This window comes from Ambystoma mexicanum, chromosome 4q, assembly GCF_040938575.1.
Source record: "Ambystoma mexicanum isolate Mex_15411 chromosome 4q, UKY_AmexF1_1, whole genome shotgun sequence".
NCBI classification, from domain to species: Eukaryota; Metazoa; Chordata; class Amphibia; order Caudata; family Ambystomatidae; genus Ambystoma; species Ambystoma mexicanum.
In genome coordinates, this window is record NC_090928.1 from 1,069,886,261 (window position 1) to 1,069,911,585 (window position 25,325).

The 25,325-nt window shown below is 45.2% G+C and overlaps 1 protein-coding gene across 4 annotated transcripts in view; it reads right to left on the reverse strand.

Moving 5' to 3' along the window:
• Positions 1-25,325, reverse strand: part of TP53BP2 (tumor protein p53 binding protein 2) — a 642,763-nt gene that overhangs the window by 216,363 nt on the left and 401,075 nt on the right. For 2 of the 4 annotated variants that reach the window (XM_069608636.1, XM_069608635.1), the window contains exons 8-9: positions 2,173-2,337; positions 1,531-1,768 (exon numbers count right to left, since the gene is read on the reverse strand). In XM_069608636.1, the coding sequence (XP_069464737.1) occupies positions 1,531-1,768; positions 2,173-2,337 (403 nt within the window). The remainder of the gene's footprint in view (positions 1-1,530; positions 1,769-2,172; positions 2,338-25,325) is intronic. The other 2 variants (XM_069608638.1, XM_069608637.1) reach the window with 2 other exon arrangements.

A 25,325-nucleotide genomic window follows, 5' to 3' on the forward strand; every position in this document is an offset into this window, starting at 1 on the left:
CAGATCTGGTTGAATTTCCACCGCCGTTGCTGCTGGGAACCGTAGGGCCAGGGAAAGGAACACCAGATCGTGTGCATTACTTTTAAAAATTGGCCAAGAGCTCCAGGAAGATCCTCCAGACTCCCAGGAAGCAGGACTGACCGAGCTTGAGCCACCTCCACAGAGTGCTGGACCCCGGATGCAAGGAACACCCATCTCGACAGCCAGGAACCGCAGTGTTGCTATTTGTGGTAGACGCGAGGAGCTGAAAAACCACAAAGTACCACTTGTTTGACGATTGCCAGTTGTGGTCGGTGACCGTCCCATTGCAGTGCAGGAGTCTCCACAGGTCCTCCCTCTTGTCCCCACGACTGAGGGCCAGGAACACAAGGATCTGTAGAGCTACACAGGAAGAGAATCCATGTGCTACACTCTTCTTCAATCTAAAGGTACTGTATAGTCTAAGAGAACTAACCTCTTGTTGTGCCACCTTGCTTGATCTCAGTTGAGACTTGTCTCTGTTGCTCTTGTAGAGTTGCCTGCATCTTCTACTACTCACAGGCCTAACAGCTTGTGACCCTACATTTGATTCTACTTTTGCTATAAACTTTTCTAAAACATTGTGCAAGACTTTTACTTACCTGCAAGAAGTGCTTCAGTTCACCTTGACTTTTGCTAACTTAACATTGGCTGGGCTGGCTACCTGAATGACTCTTCTCTCCTCTGCTTATGGGTTTGCCTTCTTTCCAGGCAAGGGTTAACTTACTTTGCATTGGGGGGGGTTTGTTGAAAGAACTTACCTGGTTAAGAATAATTTTGTAAATACTCGTCTTATTCTGAAACCTCTTTTCTTTGGCACTCCTCTCGTATATTCTAAATGCAACAGTGATATATTAATATCTACAACACCCTAGCTATTGAAGTCACCTTTAGGTGTAGGTAGTGTCTGCGAGACATCCCAAATAGGTATTTGCTGATTTAGAAAATTAAGAGTGTGTATTTTTTAAGTGTATTTGTGTGTTGCTTTATATTGCTCCCTTCTTAAGAAGGCTTATTCAAACTGACTGTTAAATAAATTAATAATTGTTTAATCAAGAAACCTTGTGTGTAAGAGTTTATTTGAATACTTGTCACTGTGAATCTCTGTGTTACTTCCTTACAGCTCACAATGACCCCTCTTGAGATAAGCCTGGCTACTCGACCACACTACCAACCTGTGTAGTACAGACATATACAAAAGTTTGGGTTCCTATTGCCAGGAGGTCAGGGTTGTTGTAGTGCACCCAAAGAGTACTGCATATAATCTTGTCTAACAGACAATGTTCCAAAAGTAGCCAAAAACGAGTTTCAATTAAAACAAAATGACATTTTATGACATCAAATAGTACATGTTTAAGCTATTATTTCAACCTTGAATCGCAAAAAAAGTTATATTGCCAAAAAGAACTCCAGTGGGGTAGGACAGGCTGTGGGGTGAAGGAAGCCAAGGAGATCATTAAACATTTTTAAAAAATCATGTTTATCTGTGGAAAGAAGCGTGATTTGCATTACCAGTGGGAGTCTTGGCCTGGGAGGCCGTGCCACCTCTCATGTTTGGCAGAGTCTGTGTTTTCAGAGGAGCATCCGGAGCAGGCAGAGTTGTGATTCCATCAGAAAGTGCAGGCTTCACCAGAAGATCCGGTCTGGATGGGAGACGAGGCATGGTGGCAGACTGGATATAAGGACCAACTTGAGCCACCCGATTAGCAGCCGAAACCACCTGCTGGGTTAGATTCCCATCAGAAGAGATCTAAGTGAAGAAATGTTTGTATTATGGCATACACAGCATAACACAATACAACAGAGCGCCTTGATCCACACAAAATAGATTATAACGGTGTTGGGAATTACAATATGAGCCATTGATTTGCTTCACTCTGAGAATGGTTAATAAATACCAAAATAAAATTAGAGTACACTAATAACATTTATCGAAAAAAAAAAGAAAATAACCAACACAAATTCACTAATTCTTTTAAAGCGGAGGCTTGTAAAGAGATTATAGCAACAACAGATGAATTTTCTCGTGGCAAGCAGTTGTTAGTATCGTTCCAATACCCAAATATGACATCCCACCCTGCACATCACTCACAAAGCCCTGTTCTGGTATTCGACAGAATGCTTTGTTTTTAATGGCAGGCGCCGGGCACTTACTGGTACATTCTCCTTCTGCTGCAGTGCTGCCTTCTTCTTCCACAGCCGGTCCCGCAACTCGTTTACACGCTTATCCATGGACACCACCTCAGAGTTGCGCTTGTTCAAACTCTCTCTCTGTTGCTGCAGCTTGGTATTCTGCTCCTGATTCAGTTTGTTCCTCAGCTGTACATTTGCAAAGGAAAAGGAAGAAAGAAGCCAAATACATGTTACCAACTTTCAGCAATGGCAGAGAATAGCAGCATCCGGAGCCCAGAGCTTTGACATTTCAAAGACGCGTATCAGGCGATGCCATGAATACTAATTCCACAATAGCCACTGTGTATGCATACAACTGCACTCCCTGAACAGGTTTAAAAAAAAAAAAAAACTGTCGACCGAGCATGAAAAATAATTTACAGCAAAATGCATGGATGCCCTCTAAAGCTTCAATTTTAAATGAACAATTTAGCAAGTTGTCTTGTCTACCTTTATTAGCAGTTAACATTTTATAGCTTCATTTCTGCATAGTCTTAAAGGTGATTTATACTTTCCTTTCATTAACTGAACTGTTTGCTGCAGTTCATTTACAAAATAAAACTATTGTCACACTGTGATGCTGGAAATGCATCGGAGGGACAGGGCCTCCGTATCCTTTTCCTTTATCATGCGTGTTCCGTCTTGTTTTCCGCGCAGGAGTTCATGTGGGACTCCTGGCGATGCAGCTCTTCCTCTTTTTGGTTTGGTGAACCAACCCTTGGGATACCCTTATGGCACCCATGGGTGGGAGTACAACCCTGTACTCCTAGTGTATGTTTTTGGGCACTAGTGTGTGGCCCGCAGAGCAGGGTATGGGATGGTGGCAGCTCCATGCTGAATTTGACAGGTGCTTTGAGTATCCTCCATTGTGGGATACCCAGGCCCTGCCATTGGAATCAGTTGATTCCGGATAGGAAACAAGATGCCCCCTGTGGCCTCTTGCTTTCTATTGCCTGTTACCTTGTATTATCAAAGTCCCGGGAAGCCCCAACTCTGTCCCTTCCCCCTGACTGGCTGTTGTGTGGAAGTTCCATAAATGGTGTTGTGGGGGAAGTCCAGGCCAGACTGGCTGGAGCCTTCCCAATGACTGTATGTTGTGGGTACGCCCGTGGGGTTTGACCTGGGTGACTGGAGTGTGTGACGAATACGCATTTTATGTTAGGGGTGTCTAGTATCTGGTGTTTGACACAATGACAGCCATGCCCGAAACTGGTATGAATGCCGTGTGGAGTGCTGAATGGCAGAGTGCTTGTCCGAATCCACATTCTGTGTTGCGAGTGTCTGGATGGAGAAGAATGGCCTGCATGCACTGCCTGGCTGCCCTTCTGAATGATTGGTTGCCTGAGTGTGACCCAGAAGAGTGAATGGGAGATCAACAGTATATCTGGGGGCCACTCACTGCTAGAAATCGTTCAGAAGCTGAAGATAATACTTGATGCTTACTCTCAAAGCCGAGCTGGAAGAAGAAGGTGAACCGCTGTTCCCTTCAATGTAATCTGAAAGCTGCTGTGCCTTCAAGAAACTGATCCAAGAGAGGACCTGGCTAGGAGACCTCTATCCGAGCTAAGAGGGACCATCGTGCACCAGCTGATCTTTGCCAAAGATCCCTGGACGTCATACCGGCCGACCGGAGACTGGGACCGCCGCGGAATCACGATGCAAAGCGCCCGGATGGTGAAGTCCATCACCGTTGTTGACTGCCGTCGCAAACCGGAGCCGCCATACTCCTTTGCCCAAGAAATTTGATCCAAGGACTCCCTTGCTCATCAACGTCTACCGCTTTCGTCTAGTCAGAGAAAGTCAAGGCCGCCGACGACTGAGGAGAATCCGCCGGTGGGTTGCCCGCCACCCGAAGACCACAGAGACGCTGACGACCCGAGGCCCTTGCTGGGCCAAAGTTCTTCGACTCTTTGCGGCAACTAACACTCGTTGTCGAGGCGCACCGCACGCCTCTGCTTGCAGGACGTTTTAGACTGATCGTCAACGAGCACCGGAAGAACCGAAGCTGCTGCCAGAACAACAGTGTTCCCCCTTTTTCTTCACCAAATCTCAACGACCCGGGGCTCCTGCCTTAAAGGGAGTGCACTCAAGAAGGGCCCGTCAATGACTCATCGAAGAACTCTATGAAACCAGGTACTTTGGGGTCATAGAACCTTTAGAAGGAATCACGACTATATTAAGCACAATTGCGCTGGGCTTGTCAATACGCTTTATTTACAGGTTCCCAGGTGGGTGAATCCTCGCACAGAACTGTGTCTAGGTAGATGGGGGACTGTTCTCCCATTGCTTGATAGAACTTGCTTTCTTTCTGTGTCCATCGTTGACTCATCTTACAATTTGCTTCATAAGCTATTGTAGGGCTGTTAGCCATGGACGCATTTTAAAATGGATTGACAGTTAAGAGTGGTACCACGTAGACCTGTATATATTTACCATTATAGTATTGCCGGAGTGCAATGTGTGTTATTGTGGGTGCTTGGGGACTACACTGTACTTAAGAACCAGCCCGCATCACCTCCTGAGAGCTAAGCCTCAGTTGCTCGACCACGATACCAATATAGAGAACCTTGGCTGGGGTGCTCTGTGCTTCGACTGACATATAGAGAGCAGGGCGCCCCCTCCGGTGCTTTACACTTGCACCTTCCCCAAGGATACTGAATCACCATGTTGCCTCTGCAGCAATGTGTTAAGCAAAGTGCAAAACCAACCTGTGTTAGAAGTCTGTACCACAAAGTTTTGGTAGCGGGTTGAGCAGCCAGGCTTATCTCAAGATGAAATGTGAGCAGTAATGATGTTACACAGAGGTCTACAATCGCAGGTGTTCAAATAAACACTTACTCTCAAGGTTTCTTGGTTAAATACTTATTAATTTATTAACCATTCAATTATAAAACATTCAATAGAAGGGGGCGATTATATAATACACACAAATACACTTCAATACTATTTCAGGAATACTTTTCAAGAGGAGTAAAAGGCAAAGATTATTAGAACATGAAAGGTTACAATTATTTTTAGACAGTGCAAATATTTAGAGTTCACCAGAAGAGTCAATTCAATTCAATAGGCTAGGCCAAAGTCAATGGGCTAAAGTCTTGGATAGGAAAGAGCAGTTCTGGTAGTAAAACGGAAAAGTCTCTGCAAAAGTTCTTAGGAATAGTTTGTAGCAAGAAGAATCATATGTTGGGTCACAAGCTGATTAGGTCTTTGAGTTGGGAAAGTTTCAACCACTTTCACCGTGAGAGGTAAGTACTCTCAGTCTCGTTTTACAGTACCTTACAAATGAAGAAAAAGAGGCAGCTGATGACTTCTGTTCCTGGCAGTTCCTGCAGATCTCGCTGTTCCTGGGCCTCAGTCGTGGGGACAAGAGGGAGGACTTCGTTGGACTCCTGCACTGCTCTTGAACAGTCAACAGCTCGCAACTGGCAAAATTCGATTCCGGTAGCTGTAAGAAAAGCACACAAACTGGTGTCCTTCTCCCTGGTTCTACGGTTTACTGCAACAACTCTGAGGAAATTCAACCAGCTCCGAGATAAGGTGTCCAGGTGGCTTATTGTCGAGTTGATTGGTCCCACCAACTCAAAAGGGAGAAGTCGTCCTTGCAGGGGCTTCTCTGTCGAGGTGAACTTGGCGAATTGGACCTGCAGCAGGGCTTCACCGGGAAAACCAACGGTCCAGGAGTTGCAGCAGCCGTCCTCTTCGGCTCGTCCTTGGTTCTTTCGTTCCAGTGGTCGACTCGCTTTCCAGTCCAAGAGACTTGCCTTTTATTCAGTTCTCTCCCATTAAATCCAGCCTACCTGTCAATCACCCAGAAGGGTGGCTGTCCTTGCCGGACAGTCAGTCAGCCAATCACCACTGAGTCTCCTAAGAGACTAAGCACAGGGAGTTCGGGCACCTCCCTCACTTCCTGCCCACCCCAGACACTGAGGCGCCAGAGGCGGTCTTCACTCCTGAAGCCCACCAAAGGCGAAGGAACAAAGGGACCAAACCTAGTTTGGTGCACAGAGACACTCTAGAAGGACCTTTCCAAAATGAAATGGTGAAAAAAGAAGACTGGGATCTGTTTAAACAAAGGGGGCTCAGACGTCATCTTGAAAAACATGGCTCCTGTCATTTAACGCTACCGGAGCTACGAATAGTTTGCGGCCGGGAAAAATGATGGTAGTTCATTGTAAAACCACTGCCACCAGCCATTCTGAGAGGAAAGGGTAGCATTTAACTGCTACATAAGTATCTAGACATAGGGGATACTAAGTAACCCCTCCAGCACTCTATTGTAAGATTGAGTATACTGGGTCTAGGAATTTAAAAAGACTAGTAAAGTCAATTTCACTTCACTTACTCTGGGAAACAGTTATTTATCCCAGAGAACGTATCTAAACCTTGGGAAAGCCTGAAAAGGTTTCCCTGTGACACTACACATGAAAAGATGATGCCTATGGAGTTGTTTAGACTCCATAACCAAAGAAAACAGAGGTAAAACGCATATCAAAATACATGAGAGAGTGGGAAAAAGGGTCACACTCTCGCCAGGTAAAAAAATAAAATCCTCAAAATCCAGCAAAGTTGCTGGGGGGCTCTAAGGTGAAGGGAATTAGCACATTTCTGAGAATTCTCCCTATCAGAATATAATATCACTCCAACAGAAGGGACGATCCACACAGTTCTGCACAAGCAATGACTATTGTAGCCATAAAACACTTACTGTTCCATCAGAAAGTATTCTTTCATTTATTTATTTTTCTCCGTGTTTTCAGTCCCCCGAGTTGTGTAGTTTTCGGGATTGTCTTATTTTGCTAACTGGGGGACTTCTACTAGCACCAGTCTGCAGTTTCAACTAATTTATGGTGTGCGGCTCTCAATATCCCAAAATGGCTACCAGGGCATGGTTGCTCCTTGACAGCCCAATTTTGTCCCTTGGTGGGATATTTCACCTTGAAAGTGTTTTTCGGGAGTAGGTTTGTGGCAGCTACAATGTTTTATGTTCAGCTACACCATTCTATAGACTTTTTTGATGAACTGGTAGCCAAATGTACATATATGGTGACCCTTGAGTTACCAATGCATTGGAAAAATCCTACTATCTAAGCATTTTGTTTTGTGGTCTATGCTACAAGGCTCCTTTCAGAGTCTACCAAGGCACCTTTTGAGAGTGTGGTATCGAGTTTGGACTGTATGAGAGAATCCCAAATCTATATCCAAGAGAGAATTCCCACAAACGACTAGTTTGGGTGGTTTGTCCTGGTTGGACAACCATCAAAACTTTAAATGGTGCATGGAAGATAATTAGAGGGCTGGAGTAGTCAGCTTATGTCCTGTGGCTGGCCAGCATGTGACTTGACAGAATTTCATTTTTGGAGATGCAGAGGCCCCTTTATTTATTTATTTTTTAAAAGGAACCCCTAAGATTTTTGCTTCCTGCCCCTATGCCCGCTGTTTTTGCCCGACCTTTTTTGCTAGTCAGAGGAACTTCTACTGAGGCCCCCCCACCATTGAAATCCTTTTTTAGTATATGGTCCTATGAGTCTATATGGCGCTTCAGACAGTGGAGCTTTTTAAGCACCCCATTTTCCCCACAGGGTGATTAGATCACCTTACATTGATTTTAGAAGTAGGCTTATAGCAGTTGTAATTTAGTTTTGACTTCACCAGGGGGGCCATCAGATTTACTGTACTAGTAGCCCAATGTAACTTTGTGGTAGCCATTGGGGTATTAATGTATGTCCTGAGCTCTACCGTTTTGTTTCTGGGGACTTTCTTTTGTTTACGAACACCACATTTTAAAAAAATGTTCCATCAGAGGCAGCCCATTTAGTGTGCAGCTTGACAGCCTGCTGGTATGAATGCTTGTTTCTCATGTCTGTTGGTCCCTCCTCGAACCTCCTTTTGCTCGCTCCCAGAAGCTTGTGGCGTGTTTCTCCCTAAGTTGCTGTTTTCCCATGGATGCTGATCCTTGGATAAAACTACAGACTTTTGAGCTGTTGCCCATAAGTCTGTGCGAAGCTCACAGATTGTGGCAGTAGAGCAACTTATACGTACAGTGCAGGGAATGTCTAGGAGTGCCCCATGTGTTTTTGAGCCCTATTAAAATAGAATTTTCATATGCACACTGTATGGTGCTGAGCGCTTAACCTTTGCTGGTGCCCCGTATGTTTTTGAGCCCTCTTAAAATAGAGACATAACTTGTGAAGTACTGACCTCACTGACTGCGCAGTCAGTGAGGTCAGTACTTCCCAAGTTATGTCTTTGTCATAGTTGATAGTGGAAGATCACCTAACTTACCACACGGATGCAGCTTCTTTCGTTTACTCTGCAACTCGTACCCCATATATACAAGGTGTGCGCACTCCCAGTGTAGAGGATTGTTTCCACAAAAATGTACGTCTCTTAAAATAGAGCCCTCAAACTAGGATTATCATACACACACTGTTGGTGCTGAGTGCCTACCTTTATTGGTGTGGAGTGCCTAATAACGTCTGCGCTGCATGTAATTTATTGGTACACCCTTTTTGGGCGAAGGTTGCCTACTAGACAGGGTACCATGCACGAGACACCCACTATTAATGTGACTCCGGTCATGGAAGTGATGGCCGCCAGTGCTCGCAGGAGAAGATGTGTCCATATGATTAATACAAGCTTCTCTGCTGCAGTTTTTATATTGGATGGACCTCCTACAGCCCAGGCTGGCAATACTAAGCTGCAAGCCTCTCCATTGTCGGGAACCATTAAAGGACTGGTAATACTAAGCCACTATCCTCTCCATTACTTGCGTCTCCATTGTCGGGAACTACCAAAGGGCGATAGCAGGTACCCTCACTGTGGAAACCTCAGGAATACATGATGAACACAGGGTTCAAAATTGAGATTCGATGAGCAGGAACTAAAACCATCTCATGGGTGTCAGGCAGTAGGCAGGAGATACCGCAGGGGAACTAGAAGCTAACAGAGATGCTCCTTTAACATTTTTTCCATTTTGTATGAACCATTGTGTTTAAATGTGTATTAGATGCATTCTAATTCTTCTTTATTAACATTCTCAAATACTCATGTCATATTTACAGGTTTGTATGTCACCAGTTGGCCCTAGGAGCCAAAAGTAGGTCCCGGTAGGTGTTGGTTTCAAGCAAACCTGACTCTACTATGCTAGAAGCAGGAGCTAAATAACTCACAGCTCCCCTCAATTTCGAACCCTGTGACAAATCTGCTGTGCTGGAACAATTTAGCTCTACCGAATGGCAGCTAGTTCGAGAAAGAATTACTGCTGATCTCTTCCAATGTAGCCATTATGACTTTGGTCTGTGGTGTCACTTACTGGATAAAGTTGAGACACTGGTGCGTCCTGTTATGTTGGACACTCATTGTCAAACTGATTTACCACTGACTGATGTGACTTTGGTGTGCCCTGTTTTGGTGGATAATCTGCGTCAGGTAGACCCTCCACTGAACACCGAGTTGGTGAATAGGGGCCTTCTAACCCCTCAGCAGGAATGTGATCCTGTTGGGCCTGAAGATAAAAGTAGTCAGACTGAGTCAATTGATCTGAACATTATTATGCCGCAACATTACTTTATGGCCTGTGCACCTTCTGCATCTGGAGTTGGGGCCGGGAAAGCCCCTATTATACAGCCAACAGTTGAGGCTGAAGCAAGACCGGCTGCATCACATGTTGAGTCACATGTTCGTACCAAGTCCAATTCTACTCCTTTCAGACCTGCACGCCTTAGAAAGTCACAGATGTAATTTGTTCGGGATAATTCTAATTTCTGTGCTAATTCCCTTAAACCTTAGAGACCTTGCTGGACTTTAGGACTTTTTACTTCCACCCTGGAGTGAGTCAGACCTTATTCTCACCCTCTCATCTATGTATTATCTGATTTGGACTCTGTTTCTCTTTGTTTTTTGAGTCTGACACACTCCATAGGCATCTAACTCTTGTATTGTGACACACTGCACCTTCAGTGCAGTGTCACAGAGAAGTCCTTTGGATTCATAAGGTTAAATTACCTTCTCTTGGGTGAACTACTTTTCACAATAGTAGTAAAGTGAAATTCCCTTTACTTAACTGTTTTTCCAATATAGATTCAGCACACCGCATCTTATGTTTAAGTGCTGGGGGGTTACTTAGTGCACCCTTTTTCTACTTACTCACATGACATTTTTTATGTTGCCCTCACTCCTTTTAATGGCTGGTGGCAGTGGTTTAATTTTTCTTACCATTGTGCATTTTTACTGTAGGCTGAATCCTTAGCTGCAGTATAGCACCCATGGGTGACCATTATGTCAAAATGGCCCTGGTCTTCTTTATTTAGCCATTTCTTTTTTGTGTTTCTTGGATTTGACTCTGTGTGCAAAACCAGGTTTAACCCTTTGGTTCGTTTTGCCTTTGACGGGCTTCAGTGCTGAACAACTCTGTCCTTAGTCTCCTTGGTTACCTGAATGCACCCAGTGCTGATTGGCTGGCTGACTGTCCTCGTAGGACAGCTATCCTGCTGTGTGAGTGACAGCTAGGCTGTGCATGAATGAGAGAAACCTGCATAAAAGGCGAGGCTTCATGAATTGACAGCAGTCTCAACCACAGGATGAAACATCAGACGAGGGAATCATGAAGAGAAGCTTGCTGCATCCTCCTGGACTGTTGAACTGCCCGGTGAAGCCCTGCTGCAGTGCTGAAGCTCCCTTTCCAAATTGACTAGAGAAGCTCTGGAGAGGACGACTTCTTCCCTTGGGTTGGTGGGACCAACTAACCCCAAGACGAACTTTGCTGGAAGACCTTCCCCCAACTGGCTGTACTTCTTTGCTGCTGCTGGAACCGAGTGCCAGGGGTTGAGAAATCCTTAGTCGAGTACATCGTCTTTAAGCCGGACCTGAGCTCCAGGAAGATCCGGAGGACCATCCCGAAGCAGGACGACCTAAGCTCTAGTCACCTCACCAGAGTGCTGGACTCGAGAAGTGAAGGAAGCCCATCAAGTGCCCAAGATCCACTTTGGTGCTATTTGCCGGTAGCTGAAACTGCGAAGTGCTGCTGAATTGAAAAGAGCCCGTACCTTCGAACTGCAGTGAAGGAGTCCTCCAGACGTCCTCCCTCTTGTCCCCACGACTGAGGCCCAGGAACTCAGGATCTGCATCACTGCTACCAGGACAGAAGCCAGCTGGATCCTCTTTTTCTAACCTAAGGTACTGTTCTGACTAAGGGATACTTGCCTCTTGTCTGTAGCTTGCATTATCAAGCCCAACAGTTTGTGGCCCAACAGTGATTTTCTACAAACTCTCTAACTTTGTGCAATACTTTCTGTGCTATCTAAGAAGTGCCTCAGCCCCATACAAATTGTTCAAATTGACTTTGGCTGTCCTGGCTCCCTGCAGACTCTAAGTCATTGACTGATTCCAAATGTCCCTCATAGGCGATTCATTGATTTTTAACTAATATTGCTGGAAAAGGTTTTATCTACACTTCATTGGGGGATTTAAAAGTGCTCACATGCTCCGAGAACCCGTTAACCTTTTTCCTTCCATTAACCTTTCCTCTATACCAAATTCAGAATTTTACCAAGCACAAAAAGTGATATATAAATGCCAATACTGTCTAAGTTCGTGAAGTCACTTCAGGGTGTAGGAAGTGTGCATGAAGCATCTCTATCTACTTGCTTGACTTCATTCTGAGAAAGTATTTTGAAGTATATTGTTATTGTTGCACATTGCCCTTTTTGAAGAATGCTCATTTAAAGCCGACCGTTAAATAATTATTTAAATAGAAAACCTTGAGCGCAAGTGTTATTTGGATACTTGTATTGGTGGATTTGAATGCTACAGTTCTATAGCTCACATTTACACTTCTTGAGGTAAGTCTGGCTACTCAGTCACTCTACCAACTTGTGCAGTACAGACCTATAATATGTGGGTTACCTCTTACCAAGAGGACAAGGCTGCTGTAGTCTCCCACAGGGTTATTGCATACACTCGTGCCTAACACCATTTATTGCAGACAAATCCTTAGGAGAATGGCCACTGGACCCAAGGAACATCATTATCGCCAATGTTAGTCCATCTTTGAGACCTGAACCAAGAGAAGCCCTTAGGAATGAGGGCCTGGCCTGGTTGCAACAAAGAACAGGTCCTGGGATTGTTAGAAGCCTGGATTTTAAGGTCCTCTGTAGGATTAAGCAGAATTAATGGTGCACACAAGCCAACAAGGATTGTATAGTGGTCCGTTGTGGCCTTAGTAACCTTCCGTCTTTCCTAGCAAACTATAAACACTTTTCTAACACGCCATCTGATCTTAAACTGATAGTTGACCGTGGATACATGCATTTGTTTTGTTCTGTTTGTTTCTGGTTGTTGTTTGGTTTCATCTTTTTGTATCTTTTTTGTGCGCACTGAGGCTTCTGGGCAAGTTGCGCAATATAAATAAATACATAAATCCAAAATGACAGTTGTGCACACATGGCCTCACTGAGCCCAGGCGGGCACCTGTCCTTTGCCCTAAAACGACAATTACCCATCCTTTGGAAATGCACAACTTAGTGGTTTGTTGGGCCAAACAGATTCTCTGGCCGGCAACATTTTGGTTAGGTTAATCTGTGTGAGCGCATATGCATGTAGGTTTATATAAAGGGAACCCCGATCCTGCTCTCACTTCTGCTGGATTTTTGTTTGGGAAGGCTGCAGATTTACTTAGATTCTGGGATGACTTTGGTGCCTTAAAACGACTGCTGGCTCGGCTAGTGTCTGAACCTCACCTGCCGTTTTATTTTGGGTTTGCTGGATGTACTCCAGTGCTATCCTTTTCCTCCTCCTGGTCCTCCTCGTGGGTTGAGCCTCCCGTGCTGGAATGGTCTCTGGGCTGTTTCACCATCTTCCTCATTTAACTGCTGGTCATCTGCCGCAGTGAAAGAAGCTGTCATCCAGAAGGGTGTTGAGATGCAAATATGCTGCTTCTCAATTCGGGCTGTCCTGCTTAACCTTCTTTGTAGTCTTCTTCATTGCACTGTGTTCTGCTGCCTGGCTGACCACAATTGTCCTCCTAACCATCAGCATTTCTTTTTCTGGATCCCACTGTCTTTTAGGAGGCATCTCTGACGTTGCTTGAGGACCGCCATATTTTGGATGCTCAACAACTTGGCTTCCGCCCATTAATGGGTACGGAGTCAGTCTTGGTATTTATTAGAGATCAGGGAAGCACTGCAGTTTTAATCCTATTGCCCCTTTCAGCCACCTTCGATACAATAGACCATGACATTCTTTTGTTTAGGCTCTGGGAAATTGGCATCTCAGGATCTGTCCTATACTGCTTCCAAATGTTTTTTATCATCCAAGTATCAGTCGGTTTCTCTTCCCCCCTTTTTGCTCTGCTACAGCCTTAAATCACTTGTGGTGTGCCTCAGGGCTCTGCCCTTACCCACCCGCTCTTTAATATTTATGTTCAGCCACTTGCCCGTTTAATTAATTCTCATGGTTTCCGTTTCTTTTCTTATGCTGATGACACCCAACTACTGTTTCACTTCAATGGCAAACAGGCTAGTACTGCTGCTCACCTGCGTGTTTGTCTGAAAGAGGTTAGCTCTTTGAGGAGCAAAAACTGGCTAAAACTGTACGCAGAGAAAATAGAAGTCCTGCTGGTGGGTCCCCCAGAGTCGTCTACACTATGAGTCACATATCACCAGTTCACTCTCTTCTGAGGAGTAGGTACACTCTGCAGTGCTGGTTCCTTCAAGATGAAAAAACCTAAGAAAATCATGCCTCTCATTCTGGAGAACTTCCATGCCCCATCATATCTGCTTCCATTAACGAAGTTCGGATTACTGCAACAAAACCCTTCCAGCTCAGCCGAACTATCTGATTAGTTGGCTGCAGGTGCTGCAGAACTCAGGAGTTCGCTTGGCAAAGGGCATTCCCTATGGCCAGCATGTTTCGGCAGCCCAGCAGAACCCTCACTGGTTGCCATTGGCAACACGCATTAAATTCAATTCTCTCTGCCCGATTCATCAAGCCTCTCACAGAAGGAGCTGCTCTATCCTTGCAGGAGAAACGTCTGCCCCATCCAACCAAAATGTCTCCTGCGGTCTGAATCTTCCTTTCCGATAGCAGTACCACCCTACCGACTAGAACGCTGTGGCGGCCAGGCTTTCTCGTGGCAGGTTCTAAGTTATGGAATGCTCTCCCTTTGACTTTATGTAGCTTGCTCGATTTTAAGCATTTCAAAGCCTCTCTTAAAACATATCTGTTCACCTAGACTACTCTAATCTTTTGCTGTCACTTCTCATGTTAGTGCCTTGATTCCTTTGGTGAATAGCTGCGCTATACAAGTGAATTTGATTGCTCCAACTTCTGGTTGGTGGGTCGCACTCCTGGAAAGATAGCTTATTCTTTTTTACCATCTGGGTCGTCCTCGATATGGGGGTCAGGTCCCTGGGTGACCAGATCCTGCAAAGTGCACGTAGAAAAGAAGGACTGTACTCACTGGGTTGTTTTGTCCTTCCCTCAATTCTCTTTTCGAGAACCACTAACCTGAGTACTTACCTGTGGGCCCTGTGTTGGTGTATTATTAGGGATGCCTACTCCAGGGTGCCCCTTGAACGGAGGTCGAACGGTTATGCAAGTCCCATTCAACCATGTTTTGCCATAGACTTCTACTGGCTCAAATCCTGCTTGGCTGGAGTCTCGAACCTGTCACTCGAGTGTTTCAAAAGGGGTTTTCTCTGGCGTCCCTTGAGGTCTGTTGTGGTTTTCTACAAAACTCTGGGGGTCCTGTCCTTACTGTCCTCATAACCATGGCTGTGCCTACAGACATGGTCCCATTCATTGTAGAACTTACCTGGAACTCTCCAAAAGTGCCTTTAGAGCTACTTACCTGCCTCTGAAAAATGTTCCTGGGTCCCCCTAGGGTTCTTGGAGTTTGAGGCCAAAGATCAGACTTTTAGTTTGTGCCACTGGTTTAGATGCATTTTAAACGTCTTACACGCCACACCTTTCAAAGAATTGCTTGGCTACAATGTATAACTCCAAAGTACTACTGTAACTATTTTCCCAAGGAGTGTAATGTGTTGGTTTTATTGCTCTAAATGTATTCAAACTTTAGGTGGCCTCTGGCTTTGTGTTCTCAAGCGTTCTCTGCTTTTTTTCTCCCCTCTGAGGTCCAACATTTACTGTTGGGAGTGCCTTTGTATTCTATATAATTAGATGTCCGAGCATTTTAGGAATTACTGTGGCGGTTCAATGTTGGCATCTGGGCACCTATTTATGATGTTATTACTGTGCGTTTTATTATCTATGGTTACTATCTTGATTATATGTGGGTGCCTATAACCAAATAGTGGGCTTTCATTTTTGCCTTAACTGACATTTACTGTTTCATACATGCACTGTGTATTCTTACTATGGGTTGTTAATAAAGATGCCTCTTTATTGCACCTTTACTTCCATTTCTACGGACCCCCACACTTAATTTTATTTTTGTATCTGACCTGTTCATATTACAGTGCAGGGAAACCTTAAGCTTTACTACACTGGCTTTTACTCATCTGTTATGGGGAAACTGACATGTCCTTCAGGATGTCAGTACTGGGAAACATTGTTTCCCTGGGTCTAGTTACTATGTTACTACTTTTAGTACCTTTTCACTTGTGGTAACTTTTCATCATTGTACAATGCATCTTACAATGCAGTACAATGGGGTAAATGTTTTTATTTTGCCCTACACTAAAGACCCAGTGGATTTGGGTTACTCTAGGTGTGCTAAATGGACAAGCTGGTGGCAGCAGTGACTTTTTACCAGCTGTTGGTGCTTTTTGTTTTAGCTTTTCCGCGTTTGGCTGCCAACTGTGGCTAGTGGTCAAACATGGCCATGCCACAAGATTTTCCGCTTGTCCTTTGGCAATCTTGTCTTTTAGCCTTCTTCCTGGCCTGTAAGGCCAGGAAAATCCTTATATGGGCGATCAGTGCCCGGTAAAGCACAGGCCTTTGGTGGGATAATGGAGGGCTATGTGTGTTTTCTGCCAGGAAGTGGCCTGAGACTGTCTGGTCCCACTCCACATACTGGTGCCAGTGTGTCTGGGGGGAATGAATGAGTTTTGCCGCCAGTGCTCCTGATTGGAACACTGCCGGGATATGTGTGTGGGCATAATCTGTCATTGGCTAGTGGGGGCTGCTGCTCTCACCCTGGCATTTTGGCTTTGCACCCACTCTAGAGAGATCCTGGAAGAAACTGAAGGAGCCAAGGCTCCTGTCCAGCTACAAGACTTGCAAGGAAACCCCGGACCCATCGGAAGAAGGCTTGGCGACCAACTTCTGCTGCTGACACAAAAAAGGTAGCAGGAGCCCTTCTCTTGATAAGAACATGGCATGATAACCTGTTCAGTGGTTATTAACCACTTTGAGAGTTCACAGCCATCTGCTTTTTGCTCACTGTACCTTTCACAGATGGGAAATATCCATTTGCATATCAGTCTTTGTCCCGCCCACATAGGCAGTCCAGCACCGAAATGCTATGGCAATTCCTCTCTGAACAAGAGTACCAACAGCAACCCCATACATGTGTTTCAGCCTTGTTGGGCCTCATCAGTGAGGTGAAGTTGCGCCTCTCTGAGCGAGTCCACGTCTGGTTGCCCCCAGGTTACTTAGGGTGACCAACCCCAAGTTCCTTCCAAAAACACAAAAAGGTAGCAGGTGCCCCTCTCTTGATAAGAACACGACATGATAACCTGTTCAGTGATTATTAACCCTGTCCTGTGGAAGATCTCTAGCAGTCCTGCAAAGGAGGTGCGACCCTTGGACCTTGGAGTGGAGGTTACAGCCATTCCAACATCAGCTCAGAGTCCTCCGAAGAAGAGCCTTCGTAAGTGCCGTTGGAAAGCCCTGTGGCTGACCAGCTCAGTCTGGGGTGGTGTGCTGCCGACGCCGCCATTCCGAGTTGAGGCCTGGAACTTGGAGGATCCTCAGCTTGGGCAACAAGTCTTACCTCTGCGAGATTCCCTGGTCCTAGCATCAAGGGGACCCGAGATAAGAAAGTCTGACTGCAACTAGTGAATCCCTTTGTGTCGCCATGCAACAGTGGCTATCGCCCGATATTGCTTACCTGTGTCCATTCCTCTCCGGAGAGGGACTCCAAATTTTTCTGCATTCTTCCACCGAGACACCGACCGAGATCTGCTCCTACCTGCAACACCCCCCCCCCCATCAAGGGCTGAGGCTGATGGTGGGAAAAGCGACCAACCTGCCAGAGAATCAGAGTACAGGTGGTGAATTATAGCGATACTTACCTGCACCCTAAACCCCCTTTAAAAGTTTTCTTATTTTTATCAAACCTTAACACTTTGGCTGTGCCATTGCTTGTTCACGCAAGCACTCCGAAAGTTGGGAACATGTTTGTTAGCCAGTTTAACTTGCCCCTGACAATTGGAACTGTTCACTTCACAAACCGTGTGGAAACTTCGTTGAACCTTTCGGCACAAGGCACCAGACAACTTAGGTTTGGACATCTGAAGTAAGGGGTGATTCTTTGTGGACTTGTAGTGCTAATACTAATCTGTACCTTTCTTTTCTGGGGTGTGATGTGCATTTTGCCCTACACCAGTAATTGTATAGCTGTATCTTATTTTTAGTATTGTGTGATATTACTTGTTCATAGTTGCTTTTCACTGTATTATTTGGCCATAAGTATAGAAGTATTTTTATACCGGTTTGTCTAAGTGTGTTCCTTGACTGCTTTACTGTGTGTGCTCATTGTGGACCCCTTACAAGCTCACCACCTCTTCAGACTTAGTGTAGTCTACTGGCCTTGCTACCTTAAACCTGTTTGCCTACAGCTCCCCAGAGTTGTCCCCATCACAATATAGGTTGGCCTTCTATACATCTGTCCACCAGGCCAGAGCATAGCAAATCAGTCCTAACATGGGTTATGTCTCTTATTTGAACGTATATGCATCCTCTTAGGACAGTTTTTCTGAAGTCCAACTAAGGGTTTAGTAAAACCATTCAACTGAGACAGCACAAGACTCCACTCTTAGTATAAGGCTGTACCACCTGAGTTCATGATCGAGTAGACCGAGAAGCCAGGCTCATTGTAGGATCGAGAGAGGGCTGTAGAATCAGTACAAATAAAATTGTAATCCAAATGGTCCAAAGAAACACTGAAAGACTATATATTGTAAAAATAAATTGTTTACTTAAATACAAGTAGGCCCAGATAAATCTTGGGGGAAATACATACTATTGCAGATCATATAAACACATAGAAAAAAACAACACTATGATTGAAGGTACACAGACCAAACATATACCATAATTTGGAACACCTAACAGGAGTTATAGGGAAGTGAAAACCAATAGTTACTTTTAAATTACTTTCAGTAATATAAGGGTAGTAGACTGTAGCAGTTGTACCGTGACGCTCAGCAAGAAATCACATAGTAATATCAACTGGACAATATACTTTTCTGATCTAGTGAGACATATCCTAGGAACAGTATAAACCTATAACTCTGATTCAGGATAACAGTTATTCTAGGGTAGTCAGACCTTGGGGTGTAATATTCAATTACTGATGCTTTTCAGTTCACAGACTAAGGGAAGCAATGGCTCACACTTATTTTAGGGTAACAGTTCTACTCAAGGTAAACGTATACACTTTTTAGAGGAGCTATAAGCAACTTAAATGCAGGTGTAAACCTAAGACTCTTTTTGGGTCTGTCTAAAGCAGACCAGGGAAAGCAAAATCCAGTGTTACACTTTATGAATGACTCAAGGTTATTCTAGGTATTCAAAACCTAATGCAGACTTATTAGTGTCAGGCTAAAAGCAGGGGAAGCAAGGCCCAGTTGGGGACACTCCGACATTTATCCTAAAAGCAATAGTGCAGAGAAGCAAACAGCATTACTTTTGGCGAAGAGGCACAACCAATTCACAGGCGAGTAAAATAACATTACCTACTTTTCAGAATGGCAGAACATTTCTAAAGGTAAGTAATACGTTTTGTAACTGTTCACTTTCAGAGTTAGTTACCAACCAACCCTTTTACAAGTAAGGAACCTTTAAACATGTATTGTCTTTTCTAGGCAAAAGGCCCAATCCTTTCAAAGTCTTCCCTTATTCTTGGAGCATGAGTGTTCTCAGTGGCAGAAGGGGGGGTCGCTATGGTCTAGTGTCCAACAGGCAGTGTCAAGATAGGTTCTTAAGTAGCAAAAGTCAGAGTTCCTAAGGAAAACTGTTCAAACAGGTCAGTATTTTACTTTAGAGTTAGTTGAGGGTCCAGGGGCTTCACAGAAGACACCATAGGAGGATTCCAGCAGGGGCCTGGGTGCACTGGACGAGGGGACCCCCAATCACAGAAAACCCCTCAAAGCTATACAGAAATCACAAGAGACTTAAGGTAAGTAAATACCCAATCCAGCACAGAAGAAGATTTTGCAGGAGAACGACTTCAGGATCTGCAGCCAAAAATACAGTTGGTGGATTCCTTGTTGTGGTGACTAAAAACAGGACCTTGGAAACAACTTCGCAGCATGGATCAATGGGGAAGCTCTAAGCAAGGGTTTCCTTGTGGCTGGATGTGGCGCCTTTTCAGGAGCAAAAAAAGGCAATATCGCTGGTCGGATTCTTGTTGTTTGTAAGATCCAGCATTCTGGTGAGGGGACTTTTCAGACTGAAATCATGCCTCTGAAGATCCAGCAGGATGCCCACGAAGTTTCAGCGAGATTCAGAATTCGGAAGACTGTGCATCGCACAATGGCTCGAGATCCCAGGGTATTGGGGTATTGCACCCCTGCAAGATCGCAGCACGGCGTGGGTCTCACCAGGCTCTGGGTCGGGGTCGTCGTTTTTGGAGTCTCCAGGTCGATTGTAAAGAAGGGCTACAGCAGGCTCCAGTTACACAACAGGCTCTCCGGTCGCTGGAATTCGTTTCAGCTGCAAATTCTTCATCTTCCTCTTCGGTTTTGGGTCCTGCGGTCGACTGCCTCTTCAGTTTCCAGGTTCTGACTTTTATGCAGAAACCCAGCCAATCAAACAGCCTTGCATCATTCAAACTTGGGGGGTTGGCAATCCTTTCAGGACAGCCAGCCTTCCAGTTTGAGCTGGAATCTCGCACTCAGGCTGGAAGACATTCAGCTGCAGAGTTGTGGACTCCTCCCTCGCTTCATGTGTTCACAGACACTCTGGAGCCTCGGCGTGGAGTCCATAGGACTCCTGTCAAAGATAAAAATCACACAAAGGAATTTCCCACCCTGGATGTCAGGGGAAGGAACAAGAGAGGACAAGGAACACTAAAATTGTGAAAAAAGAAGACCGGGCTATTTTGGTAAAATGAACACCCAGGGGTGCCTTTACCGGGGCTGTGCAAACAGCCTGCTGTAAAGGTGCACCAAATTAATAAAAGGTATTACTGCCACCAAGCATTAAAGGAAAGCTTGTCCCTGTAACGGAACTGTTGCACTTTTAGTGTATTCGTATTTTGTTTAATTATATAGCGCACCAAACCCTTAGGTATCTGGGCGCATAAGTGTGAAAGGGGATACATTGCATCTCCCCAGCACACCACATGAGGTGGTGTGTGCTGGTTACACCAATTAAAATGTAAAAGGGATCCAAAAAACTGTTCTACCCTTGGGAACTGTAGTTCTCACAAGGTTAGCCAGAGAAAGTTAAAAGGGGATCCCCTAGGGCAACCCAGCAACAATAGCCACTTATTGCGAAAAGGTTGTCAAAGAGGATAGCTTTTAAAAGACACTTATGAAGAGTCTAAAAAATGACACCCATAAAATTAGTAAGATTCTGCGAGTGTCTGAAAAGGTTCCCACCCACAGAGGTATAAGGACAAAATCCACCAGTAAAAGCAAAAAGTTCTAGGGTGGACACAGGTTAGGAAGTTCTCATTACTATGAAAATCTTACCTAACACACCCACACATCCCACACATGTGACTCATTTTTCCGAATTCCAGTGTGATGAATTTTATTTGGTTAACTGTGTGGGCGATTTCTCTGCCCACCCTTCGGTTGCCTTAATTCAAGGCTGACGGTTCTAGAACAGCTACTGAACTCAAGAGAGGTCTGGTCTTTCCTTCTGGCTGGAACTCTGAAAACCTTTAGGTTAGAGATGGCTACAGAGACCTCACCACAGAGTTGTGGAAAAAAAATCTCTAAAACGAGGCCGTCTCTGATTGGGCAGCCTCCACCTGTTTGAATGCTGCAGATGCCTTGCATAGGTGTTCTGGGTCAGTTCAGAGCCTAAATTCTGGATAGAAAGAGCAACTGTAGCCATTTGAGATAGTCAAACATTAGAGTCAAGTATCTACAGCTGAAGGACCACCAGACATGCCGGTGGACCTTTGCTGTGAACAGCATTGGCCAAGCCTAATGCCTAAATAATACACAGCTGCAATGAGGTAGCCCTTGAAGGTTGTCCTGCGTACAGGGATTATTGCGCTTCTCTTTACATCCACCTCAGTTGTTGCTGGTCACAGGTTCAATCCCCTTGCACTGGACCCCTTCCCCAGCCGTGACAAAAAATCCCCTTTACTTTCTGGGTTCCTCTGCTGCTCCTGAGGCGAATCTACAGTGACTGGCACTGCAAGTTATTGCTGGCTGGTTCCTGGGGTTGTGCTATTCCTTGGAATCGTTATCAGGGATTCAAAGGGGCCAGATGTAGTGGGGTCTTACAGGCCCTCTCTAATGTGCATTACTATTGGCTTGTATTTGGTGTCCCCTTCCTGCTCTGCTTGCATCCTTCTATGGTTGGCAGGGTCTCAAACCTGGGGCTGCAGCTTTTCAAGGAGGTCACACCTTGGGGTCATCTGTAAGGTGGTTGCTCCTTTGGCCCCCACTTATGTGGCAGAACTGGCAAGGTGATATTAGTGAAATCTCTTAAGGTTGCTTTGAGCATTGGTTCAAAAGGTGCCCCCAATTGAAGGATTCAGTCACTTCCCTGAAGAGTGGAGCCCCTTCCTGTGAGACTAGGGTGGTGTGCCAGCTACGTAACATTCCCCTTTGGAGTGGCGGTAAACGTGACCTGACAGGGGGAGACTCTCCTCCTTTTCCCATTAGGAACTCCCTTCTTACTATTCCCTAAAAACCAGTACAACATTATTAACTGACAGACAACTAGACTACTCTTACATGTATTATTGTAATGTAATACCAGAACAAAAATATCAACCTGGGACTGTGAAGAGTAAGAACATGAGAGTAATGAAGAGTGCTTGTCTGTCAAGTACTGACACGAAGAAGCCAACAGTAGCCATAGTGAATAAGGCCCAAACAGAAAGGAAGTTCAATCCTTCGAAGCCGGGAAGCCCCGGCAGTGCGCCATGAAAAAGGTATTGGGTAATATTATCCCCACCAAAAATATCGACGTATATATGGTCGTCTGAAACGGCCATAGGCGATATTTTTAGTGGGGATAATATCTGGGGTTTTTGGGATCAGGGGTTGCGGGGGTGCGCCCTTTAAAATAACATGGGGGTTGTGGTGGTGTCCCCCGCAGGTTCCATGCCTTAATATCACCGCAAAAATATGGTGATATTTTTGTATGGCGATATTTTTGCGGGGATATTAACACATGGAACCCATAGAAAGAGGAGGGACAAGAGAACAAGGAAGTGAGACCCGAGAGCTTCAAACTGGCGACATCAAGGAGGCTGGGATACCGAGGGAGACTCTGCCTTTCCTGTCAAAAAACAACTACGGAGAAGAAGGGACAGCAGCATGCTGTCTGACGAGAAAAGCAGAGGAAATCCATAATAGTCCCTGAACAGACGCTTGAGAAGGGACAGTGAACCTATCACTGGCGTGCTGGATAGGAGACGCGCCAATAACAGACCAGAGGAGGTCTGTTCATAGAACGAGAACCCGACCAACAGACCAAAGGAGGAAGGTGGCAGCGTGCAACGGAACCGAAGGAAAAACCCTTTCATCACCAAAACTGCCAACGAAAAGTGAAGAGTGGCGGAAAAGGGGCACGGAAGAAACCAGAGAATCATCCCGCCCAACCAAAGAGGAGAGAAAGAGAACGCCGACCTGGTGACGTGAAACCCCTTCAATACATGTACAGGGGAAAGCAGGAGACCCAGGTGTTAGAGAGTTTTACACAAGTTACTGTCTGTGACAGAACTTAGAAAAGCCCACCTTGGATGTACAGGGTTCCAACTCTTAAGTTAGGCCTGAACCACACAAAGGTTTGGTTGAATGGCTGAGCACCCAGTCTTAGTGTAGGAGGGGAGGAGAGCTGTAGGAAGGTAAGAGGAGCTTTAAACATACAATTAGTCAAGAAAACACTAATACACTTAAAGTTTTACAAAAATAGCCATTTCATATATACAATAAGGCACACAGATGTCTGCATGCCAAGTACTAAAACACAGTAACACATGTAGAACACAATTGCAAGTTTCTCAAGTAATAGACAACAGGTGTAGTAACTGAGAATAACTTCTGCAGTAACACCTCTTCGCAAAACAATCTGAAACATATATGCAAACATTTCCAACAAATGTTAACTTTGTATAACTCTGTTTCAACCTATCTTAAAGAGACCAACCCTAACTTATGAGAGTCTAACAATGTTCAGAGGGGCCCCAGACCACCAGAAGTCAGAAGTAGAGCAGGATCAGCAGGATAAAGTGTTCAAGGTTCAAAAGGGGCAGAGTTCAACAGGATTTCTTATGGCATTGCAGGTAGGTAAAGTTAGGTTTTTCAGTCAAGGAAGCCTAGGGGTTTCCTTGTGAAGCTGCCTCAAGGACCAGTGCACTAACACAGGTTGGAGTACAATGGATTGTCCACACCAATGTAGCTGTATGGGAGCCCTGGAGGGGTGCAAGATACAGAAATCTACAGCCTGCAGGAATTTAGGATCAGCAAGCAAAGTTCCAGGTAAGTTTTACAGGGAGCAGGACAGTATTTTAAAATGAAGAGCGTGTTGCTGCAGGACGGTTCCAGTGGAGAGGTGACAGCAGACTCTGTCTTCGCGACAGAAGTGGACTTCGGTGTATCTGGTGACAGCTCTCATGCAGACAGACGCTCAGCAACGGATCTTCTGGCTTGTTGCCGCCTTTTCCAGGCTTGGTTGAAGGACGGATGTCACAACGGTAGACTCTTCTTTTCTCAGTCCTCATCTTGTGCGAGGGGACTTTGGGAAGCTGGATTGAGTCTTTGCAAGGTCGAGCAAGATCCCCAACAAAGCCTTCGGGCGACTATGCACAGCAGAGTGCCACATTACCCTAGGTATTGGTAAATTACAGGCTGTGGAGGTCGCAACTCTTCCAGGGAGGGTGCAAAATGCAGTTCGCCTTGGGATTGGTTAGGCACACCAGTCCAAAGAAGGAAGTCGTCTCGTTCAGATCTTCCTTGTCGCTCAGAAGTGGAGGTGGGGACAGCAGTTGCTGGAAGTGGCTGGCATCTTCTTGATAGATTTATGCAGGAACACTGGCTGAGCCCACCAATCATATCCCATGCAACATTTGAAACTTGGGGATGCCAGTCACTCAAAGACCCTTTGAAGGCTTTCTAAGGGAAGCCCGGCGAAGACAAAGGGATTAGAGGAACCGCCCCAAATCAGGTAGGTAGAAGACCTTAAAAAAGAACAAACCATTTTGTTCAGGACTTCAAAAGTACAGCCACGATTTTGGGTAAATGGTGACCCTTGTGTCTCCTACCACGTCCACAATGACAGCCTGCGATAAAAGTTCACAAAAAGTGCTGTACAAGGTACACTGCCACTAGGCTGAAAAGATGTACTGGTCACAGTAACCAAAATGTTACTAGAGAATTGAGAAAAGGAATACGTTTCCCCCTCAGTGGGGTGTGCTGATCTCACGAAAGGAAGTACAGGTAGGATAAAAAAGTATCCCCCCAGCATTGGTAACAGAGGTAACCAAGGGAAAATAAAGAAACATTACAGTGGAAGCTCTAGGAGGTTGCAGTAACAATGCACAGAAAGTGCAGTGTGATGCTTCAGGAAAATGTAGATGTCAGAAAAGATGGAGGAAAGCACAACGCCAAAACAATTTACCAAAAAGAGGTAAAAAAGGTTCCCAAGACAAGAGTAAAAGAAAGAGTGAGTGTGGAAGAAGGGTCCCACTCACTCAGGAGAATCAGACAAACATCCAAGAGTCCAGCAGAAAGTGCTGAGGGACTCACAGGTGGAGAGAA